The following is a 15,751-nucleotide window of genomic DNA, read 5'->3' as shown; positions in this document are numbered from 1 at the left end:
TTTGTTTTAAATTATTTTTTTTAAAAATTAAAAACCGTTTTAATCACTTAAACCGCGGTTTTTGGTTGTTGAAACCAAACTGAACTGAACCGTTTAAAAAAACCTAAACCTGAACTAAACCGTTAAATCGTTAAACCGTAATTTCGCAGTTCGGTTCAGTTCAAACCGAACCATTGTCGATTGTTACTAACCCGTATCACGATAGCGAAGGTTTGCTCATGATTTATAAGCTTGGGCAGTCAACCCTATAGTAGCACAAGGGATGCAACAATGATAACACATTATTCATTTCTTCCATGTGTCCACATGTCCACCAATAACTTCTTGAAATGTCATCTTTGCGTAGATAGAGTGTTGATTATAAGGGAGCTTTCATTGGGTTACTATTCACATTGCCATTAGAAACAATGTATTGGGTCATCAAGTGAGTAGAGGAATGTTGATGAATATTGGCCATGTCAACAACCAACAATGGAAATAATTGTTTCCATGTTTGGACCACCGAGGACATCAAATGCAGTCAATGGGCTTCATCATCACCTTAAATTATATGTACCATGATTAACATTCACGCATTCATAATAGTTTAGCTCTTTGCGCTTTTACAACTATGTCTAGATTTGTCATTAATTGTAAAATTGCATCATTCAAGTAGACATTTCTCCTGTTAGCGATGAAGCGATTCGTGTGAGATCTAATGGATGTTCAAACATCCTTTCCTTAAAGGCATTCAAGCGATCCAAAGAGGCCCAATCATTAGTGATGGAACCTCTCTAGGACGCTATCTCTAGGTGCCCATTTCCCCCTAGAGCTATATTCTCCTTACTATATGTTGTTCACTACCTATTTTTGGTTTCTCTAACCACCACAACACGAAACATGTACTCAGGTTGTTTTTGTATTGGTGCCACCTGGTGCGTCATATAACTTTTTCCAAAGAGCATTGTCCACATTTGTGGAGTAATGTGGGGTCAAAATCAAAAAGTGTGTGTTGAAATTCTTAAAAAGAATTGCAACTTATCACAATATCTAAACCATACACAAATAGAACTATCTCAAATCAGTGGTGCAATGTGAATGTTAGTTGTTGATCTTGTAGAGAGAATTTACACATGCTATTTCAAGGAGTTATTGAAACTTAGTAGGATTTGAGTGATGCAACCACAATTGTTATAAAAAATAGCGTCATGGTAAAGTTTGTTGATCAATTCTAAATCATCATGATATATAAGTATTGCTTTTTCTAAATTATCATGAGGTATATATGTTCTCCATGGCAAGAACTTTTGCAAGGTAGATAGCAACTTTGTGCGTAGTTCCATGAAGTGTATTGTTGTCTAGCGAAATACTACATAAGTATATGTTCTCCAATAGTGGTGGGGCATTGTAACGAAAATGTGGGTACCGTCTTTTCTCAAAGAAAACAATCGGTGGCAATTCCATCCAAGCACCATATGCTTGTGTTGTTACTTTAGAGGAAATATGTTATCTATAATGTCATAGCTTCATGGATGCATCATATACTTACGAACATAGAGGGACGATACAAGTCACCAACAATGATAATTGATAATAATTAAAAGGCATGGGATCATCTTTATAGAACCATACCAACTCCCAACACTTGTTTGAACCTAGTCTAATGGAGAGGTAGAAGATTTTTTGATTGATTTAAACCAATACCTTGCAAATTAGGATGCCCAAGATTTTAGGACACTTAGACACTAGACATTACTTAAGTATACTTGGATTGAAACTATGGTTTCTCAACTAGGCATGCACAAACACATACACATCACATCCATAGACATGTTTTTGTGACACGAGCCATCTATCGAAGAAGAGTCACAAATACACAAATCATTGTTTTGTCATGAAATATGACGCAATATTAAGAGCTTGTCTTGTATAGCACAAAGAATGACATGACTAAATGCATGTATCATATATATTCTTGTTTTCTACGAAACCTAGGGTATATTCATTTGATCTTTCCTTATGATAGTTGCATAATCCAAATTCAATCATTAAATGTTGTTACAAGTTGGAGAATCGAAATCTCTATGCTTCGAGTTTCTAACGTGGTTTAAAGTATGGCATCATTGTCAAACGATAAAACAAATAAAGCAGCATCCATAACAATATGGCTTTTCCTAGAACATTTCATCACAAACGAGATACACATGTAACTTTAGAGACAAATCATTTAAATGTAATTCGTCATTTCTCAAGAAATGCAAAAGTGAAAATTTTATCCGATTTGTGTAGGGGGAAGTTTGTTTTTTCAATACAATTATAGATTAATATTCAAAGCCACAAAAAATATGAACATGTGTATGTTTATGGAAGAATTTAATAGCATGTACCTATGACTACTATTATGTGACGTAATACAGTATCCTTAAGTCTTGATTGTATTATCACTATTATGTGTCTCCATAGACTATCTTCAAAAGTCTTTATCTTCTTTGTGTGGTTACTAAGCATATATGACCTCTACCTTATGAACTTGACCAATATGGTTGTTTATTTGGTGTTGTTACATGGTGGTTCTTCTCAAAAAAACTCACAAATCTAAAGTGTGAAGCAAATGAACAATATAAGGGACTTCCGAGAGACAACATCGAGGATCCAAATTATGTTGATTAGGGAACCTTGTCGGAAAGTTATAAACTTTGAAACATACATACATACATACATACATACATACATATATATATTAGACATGAGGGTGTAATGATAAATTGGTTGCTTGTGCTATTTTTACATGAATGTCATGGGGTTCAAGTAAGTGATACAAGGAAAGGCTAGATATTGTATGTATATATTAGTTACAACCAACAACTAGTGCTAGAGCTAGTTCATGCAATATATATGACCAAAGTGCAAAAAAAGAGGGTGACAAAGGCTACATATATCTAGGGTTTTTTTTTTTTTTAAAAGGACACTCTCTAGATAGATGTTGTTGGAGGCATGTAGACCTTGTTCTTGCACTTGCATTTCCACCTCTCGGGGTAGTACTCCATGAGGCCATTGGAGGCACGTGGATGCCGATGACCCCGATGACGCCTACCATGCTTGTGATCGCGCCGGTTCCCATAATTCCAACACCCCCCATGCCTAGTGTCATTGTCATTAATGTCACCCATGGCCATGGCCTGGTGTCGAGCCCTCACTGGCACGTGCACTGCCAAGCACGGCTTGCAAGCCCCGCAACCGCCCATGCAATTGGGCGGGCCCGACCCTAGCGGCCCCCGCTTTGTGTTGTTGCCCGATGCGTACAAAGCCCGATCCTTGTTTATACGATCCGAGCGGGTGTACCCAAGTCTAGTCCCACGGCTTGCCCATCCTCCATGTTGACCTACCACACTAATGTTGCCATTCTCCTCTAAATAAGAATTACAAAAGAAACATGTCAATCTCATGAGCATATAATCCCTAAATTTGGTCCTAATTATAAAATTGCTCATGCATACATACATACATACATACATACATACATACATACATACATAGATACACACATACATACATATATACATACATACATACATACATACATATGAGCATATAAACCCTAAATTTGGTCCCAATTATAAAATTGCTCATGCATACATACATATATAGATACATACATACATATATCGATACATACATACATACATATATAACTCTTATTTTATCGCATTCATGAATTTCACATCAAATCACATAAACCCTAATGATTTGTTCCTAGATTAAAAGCATATCTTAACCTCTAAGTGGATCCAGCTAGCGCGCGCGCACACACACATACATTATTTATTGCAACAGTATTTTGCAAAGCCTAAAGTTTTTGATACTGATCATTACTTTGTACTAGTGCAGCTGTAGTCGCAGAAGTTATGGGGAAACTGATTACAAGGAATATTATGCAGATAAGTGGATTAAGTGTCATCAAATGATTTAAATGTAGACTCATCATTATAAGTTATAACTACATGTGAGGAATTAGAACATTAAGACAATTCATGGCATGCATCCCCTGATGATAATGGATGGGTGACAAATGAGAAATTATAATGATGACTGATGAATGATGGTTGATGATGGATGATGGATGATGAATGAATGATGAATGATGAAAAATCTATATATATGAGAACATATTTATTGATCCATATACAATGTGAAAGGAATCTATATTCTCTCTCTCTCTCTCTCTCTCTCTCTCTCTCTCTCTCTCTCTCTCTCTATAAGATTCCACAAGTCCCTTTGTCCCACGGTTTCGATATGCCCCTCTCGAATGGCGCCAACCAACCCTCATTTGTTTGTTCGCGGAAACTTCATCTTTGTCAATCACAAGTAATGAGCGCACCACTGTATGCTCGACAATTTCGCTAGTCCTTTACTGATTCATATGCTTCTTGGTCGATCTATATGAGCCTCGTGTCTTTGGGGGAATTCCTAATTTGCCGACCAATGAGGGCATCATGTGTTCTCCGCAAGGCGTATAATCATCGCAAATATGTCACATATCAAGAAGTTTATATATGGTTATGTTGAATATGAAATGTTATCAAACGTTATGGCTGAATTTAGTAAATCATCCAAAAGTTTGTAAAACCTAAATCGATATTTCACTGAATCTCAAGGGTAAGGGTTCTCCCCTCCCCTTAGAAAATTGATAATTGTCATCTTGTCGCTAAGCTCATTTTAAAAGTACACCCGGAACTTCAAGATGATCTAAATAATGTGGCATCAATGGTAGCACATCTCAATATGACCTTGTCGACACGCTATACTAATCTCAATCATGTATATTAATCGAGCTCCGAGATACGTACTTGGGAAACAATGGAGATCTTGATGAAATTCATTGGCAAAGTCAATATCGTCCTTGTATACATGTGTACCATGATTCAAAGCCTAGCAAGCTAATAAAAAGGATCAATTTGCAAAGGTTCTTTAAGGGTTTGATGTATGCCTTGGCTTGAATACAACTAACAAAACAAATGTGCTATTATTCTATCAATCATACTAGATTCTAGAAATTTTGACTAAAGCCATGCATAGAGTTCTATTCCACTTGTTCAAAAACATGTTTTTTTAGAAAATTGATTTGATCATCCCAAAAAAGAATAAAAGTTGTACTCTATTGAGTACTCATTCCTTTTCAAGTATTTCAATATTTTGATATTCCAACAACTACTTAAAGATGCTTTGACATTTTTGTTATGTTGCTTTGTTTAGATTATTAAGAGATTTGTAATCAATTATAATACGTATCAAGTACATGTAACAACCCCAATTTTATTCTACATTCCCAATTGATTTTGACTACACTTTCTTGTTGATAGTAACACTACTTATATTGATATCATTAGTGATGCATTGAACTTTTGAATACCTAGCATGGATTAATTAGCTACCATGCACCAATGTAAATCCTGCACACTTGAAATAAAAAAGAACCAAAATCAAAGTTACCTTAAAGGTAAAAGTAAACTCTTGAGATATTGGAAGAAAAGGCAAAAATAATCTAGCAAAATACATAAGGATGCTTCAAGACTCGGCTAGTTGAGTGACCACCGGAACTAACCAAATAACATATGATTGTATATGTGCTTGAATGAGACTGATGGGATGTATGGGTGGATTGATTGATTTATGGGTTATGTCCAGAATGAGCGATCGTACGAATATGGTCTTACGCAAATCACATGACAATAAACAAGTAAAATGATAGAGCCATTTCATCCCACCATTTTGAGGTTATGTTTTTCTTAGAGTTTTCTCAAGTACCCTATAAATATAGGGTTTCTAATAAATAGATTTACATCACTACTTAGATATCCTAACCTCTACTAAACCTTTCCAAATATGTATATCACACCTCGTTTAACACCAAATCACATTTTTTCTATAAACTTGGTGCGCAAAAAAACATTGTTCCTATCCAAAAGGATGTGGTCATCCCAAGAATCAAATGTATTTTAAAGTTGAGTATGTACAAAGCATGAAAGGCTACAATTAATTATTGTGTTACTAGCCACCATGCCTAATGGGGGAGTCTATAAGCTAAATTTGGGGCTCCAATGATTGTTTTGTCTTTATAATTCAATTCAAAACCTTGTGTTTTTGGGGGCATCAATAAACACTTTGTCTTTATAATGTGGTTGAGAACCTTCTGGACTGGATGAGGAAAAGAGGAAGGAAAGTAAAATGATAACATAGCTAGCCTTGTTTCCTTAAGACCCATTGGCATCTGAAGGTGTGGATCAACATCATCTATACAATGGCTAAAGTCTCATATGTAGACTTTGTGTGTGTGTAATTAATAACGTGTTAATTACGAGAGTCAAATTACAATAATATATGGACTATGGTATCCTATTGGCTCACCACATAATCAAAGAGGGTTCCCATGACATCCTTCATCTCTATGTAGATGCATTCATCATTATGGGGCTATATAGTCCCAATTGGTAAAGGCCAATGCAAATGACGGGCACAATGCATTGCCAACCTACAGATCGCTAATTTGTCCCCTGACAACCACCTAGAAATTTCCAATAATGAAAGTTGTCATAAGCATTATGCCTTTTAATCATGGAATGTTATTTTTTCAACCCCATATTGAGCATAAAAACAAAGGGATTCCGCATCCACCAAATATGCAGTAATTCTCGTACCTTAGATACTAAAATACTATCTCAAAATGTGACGAGGGCATTCTTGATTCCACACAATCAATCACCAATTGAAACAAAGATTTTGATACTCCACCTATTATTGAAGTTGGCCACACTATAGATATAAATTTCTTGATAGCATTTGCCAATGGATAACTGAGACATCAATATTGACAATGTTCCTCTTAGATACTAAAATACTATCTCAAAATGTGAAGAGGGCATTCTCGATTCCACACAATCAATCACCAATCGAAACAAAGATTTTGATACTCCACCTATTATTGAAGTTGGCCACACTATAGATATAAATTTCTAGATAGCATTTGCCAATGGATAACTGAGACATCAATATTGACAATGTTCCTCTAAATTTGTGCAAAACAAACACATTTGAGAAACAATACTTTCTCTTTGCAAAGCCTCTCGAAGAGGTAATTTACCTACCATGACCCTCAAAATAAATACCTTAGCTTTTAAAGGAAGACGAGATTGTTGTTGGGCTAAAAGTCCCACTCTACCCATTGTACTCTCAGTGTGAACATGTCCTCAATGTTAGGGCTTAGTTACCCTAACTATAAACAATAGGAACTGTATCTTGTAAAAAAGAGGTTCGTGGGATTAGTAATATAATAGTCTTCTTGAGCTACTACTGTGTAACTGTCTATTTCTCTATGTGCATATCTTCTTGATTGAACAATACACCATTCTACCTCCCTATTGATTCATGCTTGCTTGTTCCCACTAACAACAAGATCCTCATACACGTCCGCATAAGTCGACCAACCTCACACAGTAATCGACTAAGACAACACACACATTGTCTTCAATTGCCACCCCATTTGCACCACGCTTTGCCACCACCTATTGGATCTTGTTATTCCCCAATCTTTATAATTTAACTCATTCTACTATCCATGCATACTTATCAATTAGTTTATGATATACATCATTTGCTTTTCCTTTGGCAAGTGTTTTATGACCATCAAATCTCCAATCTACCTCAAGTGTAACTATAGTTCAATTTTGAATTGGATATTGCAAAATTGACATTTCTAGCAACTAAGACTTTGTCCTAGCTTTCTAAAATAGCCATTTGTTTTACGGTTTGCAATATGGCATCTTGTATACAAGCCGAAATGTGCCATACAGACGTTAAACTGGGGTAGAAGATAGTGTTAACCTTCCTATACCAAAAGAAGGGATGCTCTCTTTCTATCACACTCTCTCTCTCATGCACGATATGAAACAATGGTTTGGAAGATGGTATGCAATACACATCACCCTTCACACATTATACCACATTCGCACCTAACAATTACAACAAAACGACATTCTTCATTGAATGGGAAACCACCTTCACCAATACATTTTAGTGCCCATCCTTATTTATCCACCATCTGAACCATTGCTTGCATACAACTTAGTTCACACTCACTTCAACATCACATTTTGATAAATGTGCTACCTTTGACCATCTTTGACTATGCTTTCCACAAATCTTTGACCCAACATAATCCTCGTATGAATTTCTCTTAGAGTCATAATACTTAGTCTCAATGGAAACAGTCACCATGTAAAGTTCTTGAATATTTAGATTTTCGATTGACTTTCACATGTATTACATGAAAACTTTGTATTTGTCTCATAGGTTATATTTGACCTTCAAAGGTGACATTAAAACCTCTCGCTCTCTCTCTCCTCACTCTCTCTCTCTCTCTAGTGGTATGTACTATATTAAAAGGAAGAAACCAAAAAACAAAACCCTTGGTGACCCTATAAAATACAATCATGAGGATCCTTGGGGCAACTAAACCTTGAAATCTACCGTGAAAGTTATTTCTCATAAAGATAGACACCAATGGGGAAGGTTCCTCAAACTGCCAAATTAACGACAATCTTATAATTCAAATTACCTTCATTGCATGCTTATTAGTTTCATGTTAAAACTTAAAAGTATACACTTTATGATTAGTAGGTTGGCTTGCATTAGCTGTATTCTCATTGTACCTCATCAATTTTTCACTACGAGGCATCACCTAAGAATTGGCTAGATTTAAGGCTTGCAATACTTCTTCATCATCCTTGTCTTATGAGATCATATGAATATCTCACATTCCATTGTTTGGTCATGGCCCATTAAAAAATCAATATCTCTCTCTTTCTTTACACACTACCTTACTAGATCGCATTGCAATTGTAAGGGTCTAGTATATGACCTTTTGGTCTCCTATAATAACCCCATCACTTAAAGATACATATATATGGTTGATGGAGTGTGTGTGTGGAATGCAAGAACTTCTTATCTCTATATGACAACACCCTTATAAACCAAACTTAGCTCTCTCCTTTGGACCATGAATAGGAGATAATGGACTACGATCCAAGTTAAATATCTTCGAATTTGATATGCTTAGCTGCCAAATATTTTATTAGGATTCATATATTGAGGTGAACGTAAATCATTATTGTGAAATTGCTATAGAAAGACTAACAAGCATATCGTTACATGATTGAGGGCCCATCCATGGCCTATAAACATTTGGGGGAATTATGCATGTTTGCAATTGGCATTTATGCATATACTTCTAGTAGCATCTAAATGGAGTCATTTACATTGTGAAAAGGAAGACTTAAAACATGTATAATATGGTAATGTTAAATAGAACCTAGTGATAAGGTCAACATGTTAGATTGAATGGGAGCAAGTGATAAACTTATACTATTTTATGGAACATTAACATAGATGAGGTTCTTATTTATGTGAAGAGTTTGCATTTGGAACTCAATGTTTTAAGCTAAATCTCATGACACTACCTTCTGGGCACTCATATTTGCTCTTTGTTTGAGCATAAAAATAGATTTTTAAAAACTTTGGGTATGTCATAACACTGCCAATTGCATATGTCGTGTTACTTGCTCATGGAGGATTTTAGTAGATCCTCATCCTCATCATATATCTTTCATGTATATAGTTTCTCTTGTGAATCCATGTCTAGTCAGAGAGGTGTGATGCTTACTATTAGAAAAACTATACTTTTTCATTAGGCTATATGGTTGTAAATGTCACACTCTCCATTGGTATCGTTTTCTAAAAGGTGAACAAGTGAAAAGATGGGGGGTTTCAATTATTTTAGAGGTGCATCTTGCTTTTGAGAGTATGTGATACATATATGCCTTGGGGATTTACAATTATTAGGAGTTACCTCTCTTGATTACAAATTTCATGAATTTCCCAACAAGTGTACTTGCAACCAAAGATAGGATTTCAAACATAACCATAGGTTCGTGAAGCACCATCATTGTTATTGATCATTAACTAATGCTTAAACTATTGTTATTGAGTAATAATTGTTCTACAAGGGATCTAGAGATCCATCCAACTTATTGTTTCAAGGGGGAAGAATGTACTATACACAAAATGTGATAGGGACAAGTTGTCAACTTGGATAAAATGGACTATGACATAACATCTATTTTCTAGTGGCAGTATTCTTTCCCTCATCTATGACCCTAGCTCTCATTGTACTCTCAATTTGATATTCTTTGACAATATTTATTGTCAAAGAATGTAACACTTTGACAAGATTTATTGTTACAATAGTTTTTTGATGTCGATGTAATATTCTCGCCAAAGTTTCCAAAATCATTATGCTATGTGGAAATTTGAGAATGCCATGGGAACTCCTTGCATCATATGTGGCCTTCAAGTGGGGCATAATTTATAAGTAAACTTCAAACTCTTTTGACTTTAGTGATGTGAATGGACTCTAAAATATATTAGTTTACACTAGCATGTATTGGCTTGTTATGATAGTCCGGGCTTCTTCTCGAATAAGGTTTCATTGGTTATTACCATTGTGAGGTGGGTAGTAAATTAAAAAATCTTACAAAAATCCCTTTTCACTAAAAATGGTAGTGGGTGCAACATGCATTATAGTGATTCGGAGAATGCACCCTATTGATAGGCTTGCATGAGACTATTACGTCATTAATAATCTTAAGATGGTATAGAAAATGGACCTATTTGTACATGAAATGATTCTTTTTTGTGGTCGTGGATAGGTTACCTTTTAAGACAAGAAAGATTTTGACTATACAAGTGTATATTCAGCATACACGATTTCCTCATTTGCTCAAAGTAGTATCAATCATTTACATATGAAATGATATAATAATGTAGAAACCACATTGTCTCAATTATTATCCATCTAGTAAGAATGTGCTAAATGTGTTGCCATCTACTCGTTCCTCATCGGATGATTGTAAAAAGACACTATTAAATATTTTGAGCATTAATGTCATTAATAGACCTCCACTACTAAACATGATTGACATGCTTATAGGTATCATTGGAGCAATCGTTAAGATAATGAGGTAGTTCTCAAGATAACCAACGATGAGGTTGATGAATTTCGAAGTAGGAGACGGTAGCTTTCTACATGCAAACAATTGTTGGTTCTTCAAAATCGCACTTAAACTATGGGAAATAAAGATAAAATTAACTACAATTGGAAAGTAATTTTATAAATCGATCATTTGAGGAGAATCGTGTTAGTTAACTTCTAGTGTAATGATTACAAAGTCAAAATATTTGTGCTTTTTACAACGATGATAGCACTAGACCCATTGCTTTTGGCTAAACCCCACAAGCCTACATCATTTGTCATTCCAAGTTACTTTTAGATTGCATGTTGTTTTGCACATCTAGTTGGCATATGAATATTCACATAATAAACAACTTAGTAGACTAGTAGTTGTGAATGGTGATGGTGATGGTCAAATGGAATAATGGAAGTTCAATGTTGATTATTATGTACTTCCAAACATGTTAATTTTGTACTTTTATAAGCATTTCCTAATACAAGTTCACGCAATTTTTTCCAACAATCACCGCTATGGAAAAGAGTCTCATAAAGCCGTTTTGCTAGACAAAAGTCCCAATTACCTCAAATTTTGAACAATTCGTAATGAAATAGTGATTGCGTGGTCACAAGACTAAAGATAGAAGAGAGACCAATGATAGTGTTGGTTGCTGATCCATCAAACATTATAATGAGAGGTCATTTTATATAGATATAGGAGATGTGAGGGATTTGGAACTTCCTAATTGCTTACCAGTTTTAACGCTTGTACTTGGCATACATTTGAGCTGTGACAAAACTTCTCATGACATGTGTATGTACTTCCTGGCAGAATCCTTGAGAATTTAATTATATGTTTTCAATTACATCTACATGTCTAGTGTTCAACATGTGAATGCACTCTTCAATGGAAGGAGGTTATTCGTATGAATGGAGCCAAGACATTATTTGGATAGCCAAGTGATTTGAAGCACCATAGTATATGTTTTTATTGATTAAAAAAGAAACGGTACTTCAGTGTGTAATAAGGGACAGGAAATGGTATATCAATGAGTTATAAGGGATACAACAATTTTTTCCATGAATTGCCGCTGAACTCAATAAACACATTCAATTGGCAACTGAAAGCAAACGAACGTGTCCATGAATGCATTACAACTTCCATTGTCAAGACGCTGTGGTATTTTACATTAACTTTAAACCATCACAGCATGACCTGCATGAGGCCATGTGAATTTACATAGCGCAAAAATCTACACCAACATGTCTTACACACAAAGATTTGGTCAAGTGGACACATGAACCCAAATCTGTCACTAGGGAATCAACCAAATCGATCAAGAGACACTTGCCTGGCATTGCCATACTCGATATTGTCTAGTGTTGCAATAAAGCATGAGAGGGGAGTGGTTGTGCTTCTAGACATCTCAACAGCGCATCTAATGCTCAACCTAATGTGAAATGCTCATGTTGAGATATTAAGACATCCTAGAGTTGTATAAATAAGAACCGAAGCCCTCATTTTAATCATCAACTCATCACCATTCTTTGGTTCTTCCCTTGGCAGTGCAGCATTGATAATATGTGGGTGAGTGGTATGCCAAACTGACTGTTAAAGCAAGACCTGTCATTGAAATATTATTTTTCAAGACATTTAGTATAGGATCAGCAAAGAAGAAAGGCACTTTTTCGGTTATTGCCGTCATAACATTGCAATATCAGATCCTCTTTCCGCAACTGAATAAAGATTTCGAAGCATTATATATGGTGTTGGATCATGTCGGTCCAAGTGAAATGCAGCCTTCGCAGCATTTTCACCTCGTTCAACATCACTTTGTTGCATGCATGCCCCCAGTAAGGTTTTATATAGCACTGCATTATGCCGACAAGGGGCTCTTTTAAGTAAATTCTCAGCTTCTTGCAAACGTCCCGCTCTCCCAAGAAGATCTATCATGCAAGCATAATGATCTATGGAAGGTATGAGGTTATATGTTTGTAACATGGAGGAGAAGAAGTCACAAGCTTCATCCACTAACCCAGCATGGCTACATGCTGTAAGGAGAATGATGAATGTCACCTTATCCGGTACTACTTCTTGTTTCATTCGATCAAAATATCGAATAGTTTGCTTAGCTTTCCCATGCTGGGAAAAGGTGGCAAGAAAAGCATTCCAAGACACAGTCGTTTGCCTTGGCATATGGTTAAAAGCTTCTTCGGCATCACACAAACTACCACATTTCCCATACATGCTAACTATAGCAGATCCAATGAAGGTGTCCATATCAAAATGATTAGAGATTATGCAGCAATGCATCAGCTTACCCTTTGTTAAAGAGGCATCAGTTACACACGCATCTAGAATGCTGATAAATGTGACTTTATCAGGCAATATTCCCTCAACTTGCATTTGCTCCATGAGCCCCCAAGCCTTATCTTCATGCTTCCGCTGAGCATAAGCTGCAATTAATGCATTCCAAGACACCACATCTCCCTCAGGAAGCTCTTTAAATATCTTTTCCGCCTCATTGAAATAACCACATTTTCCATACATATTAACAAGGGTATTTCCTAGCACAATGTCTGCCTTGAATTTGCTCCCTATAACATGAGTATGTAACCTTTTACCTTCACCTATCATTTCTTGGATGACAAATGCTGAAAGAGAACTTGCAAATGTGGCTCTGCAAGGAAGAACACATTCCAGTAGCATTCTAGTGAAAATTTGATAGGTTTGTGCCCCCTCCCCCGATTGGACTTGGGCAGAGAGCATTGCATTCCATGCAATTGGGTCTTGCACCAAAAACGTATCAAAAACTCCCTGAGCATCCTTGAATGATCCACACTTTCCATACATGTTAATAAATGAAGTTCCGAGCACTACATCCAATGCAAAACCATGAGAAATTGCAAAAACATGAATCTTCTCTACTTCCCGAAGGCTAAGGTGTTCCACAGAAGCATCAAGCATACATATGAAAGTGACCTTGTCTGCTACAACAGCTTCTTGCACCATTTGCTCAAAGAGTTGGAGAGCATTCACATGCAAACCACACCGAGTAAAAACCGCAACAATAGCATTCCATGCAACCACGTCCTTGATGGTTAAATCATCAAACACTCTCATTGCATCATCCTTTTTCCCACATTTTCCATACATGTTCAAGAGTGAAGTTCCGACAATCGTATCGGAACCACATCTTGAGCTGACAATGTAAGCATGAATTTGCTGACCATCAGCTACAAGCTTTTCACAAGCCAAAAGTATGCTGACGAAAGTAACCCTATTTGGCACCACACCTTCGAGGATCATTTGCTTGAAAAACCGTAATATATCTGCCCACTTTCCATGGTGTGCATACACAGCGAAAAGAGCATTCCAACCAACAGAATCACGAATCATCATACTCTCTGATACATTAAATGCACTCTCCAAGTCACCACATTTACCATACATATTCACAAGTGCAGTTGAAACGACGGCATCCACATCATGCCCATCATTATCTAAATCATGTCCCTCCTTGCTCACATTAATCCCATCCTCGATAAGCCACAAGTGGACAATTTTCCCCTCTTCAAGGTCACATTTCCTTGTAAACCCCGAAAGGAGAGTGATGAAAGTGGCCTTATTTGGCTTCAAATTGTCATTTTGTTCAATGATTTTAAAGCACATTTTCAAAGCTTCTTCCTTCCTACCATATCTGAAAAGCTCCTTCATGATAGTGTTTAAAGAGTATATGCTTCGTTTTGGGTCAGGTGAATTTGTGAGCAAAAACAGAGCAAAATCCATGGCCCCACAAGAAGCATACATTTGAATAAGGAGGTGATTGAGAAGACTGTGATGTTCAAGACTATGACTTATGAGATAGGTATGAAACATTTTACCTTGTTGAAGAGATTTTGTCGTTATATATGAGTGAAGAATAGAGACATAGCATTCTAAACTCTGTTTCTTTGAAATCTTCTTTTTTTCTTCTTCTTCTTCCAACAACCCGTTATTTGTCTGAGCGATGTGTGTTGATAATCGAGAAAGTGAAGAGATGGATGGCTTCTTTTCCTGCAGAAATGCACAGGTCTTGGTTGCCATAGCCATTTCTCAGCAGAAAATCGAGCTTTGATCGTAGATTCCATCGCTGTTTCAAACAAAAGAATCGCCCATCTCATGAACTAAGAGAAACGTTCTCTGATCGTTAATGAAGGAAAAATATATGAATTCCTTCATTATAAACCGAAGGAAATTAATTATATTTTGAAATAAGAGCTCTCGTTCATATGGAATCAGAACATTAAGGAAGCTGTAATGAGTGTAAAGCTTAGAAGCTTTGCAATTGTTTCTTTGTCCTGCCTTGGGATATTCTTCTCATTTTAAACTGGGATATTCCAGAAAACATCCAAAAAGTTTAGAAAACCTAGTCTTATGCTCTTGCTTTTTAAGCCTTTTAAGCCATAGGTTTGGAGCCCAACTCCCCCTTGGTTGCGATCAATTGTGAAGAGCACTGGTTGTGTAACTATTGCTAAGATTAATTTGTAAGAGAAGAGATGCTTATAAAGTAAATTAATGAATGAGAAATACCTAGGTTAGAACAACCTAAGGCTATAGTAGTTTCCAAAGAACAAAGGTTTCAAGTGAAAGACTCCCAAGAAGACATGATGTGAATAAATTCCAATAAAACAAATCAGGCAGTATTTTCGCAGCAGGTGCAATTGATTGGA

General features: G+C 36.2%; 1 protein-coding gene across 1 annotated transcript; it reads right to left on the bottom strand.

Moving 5' to 3' along the window:
- Positions 1 to 12,149: 12,149 nt before the first annotated feature.
- Positions 12,150 to 15,359, bottom strand: LOC147867809 (pentatricopeptide repeat-containing protein At5g27110-like). Its single transcript, XM_087315620.1, has one exon. It carries the CDS (start codon positions 15,129 to 15,131, stop codon positions 12,741 to 12,743), a length of 2,391 nt encoding a protein of 796 aa, XP_087171746.1. The 5' UTR covers positions 15,132 to 15,359; the 3' UTR covers positions 12,150 to 12,740.
- Positions 15,360 to 15,751: the final 392 nt, after the last annotated feature.

Source organism: Azolla caroliniana, unplaced genomic scaffold (assembly GCF_043228905.1).
Source record: "Azolla caroliniana isolate FFs.n. ecotype wild unplaced genomic scaffold, voAzoCaro1.0.p SCAF_2, whole genome shotgun sequence".
NCBI lineage: Eukaryota > Viridiplantae > Streptophyta > Polypodiopsida > Salviniales > Salviniaceae > Azolla > Azolla caroliniana.
Note: the sequence above shows the minus strand (reverse complement) of the source record. Positions and strands in the feature narration are given on the sequence as shown.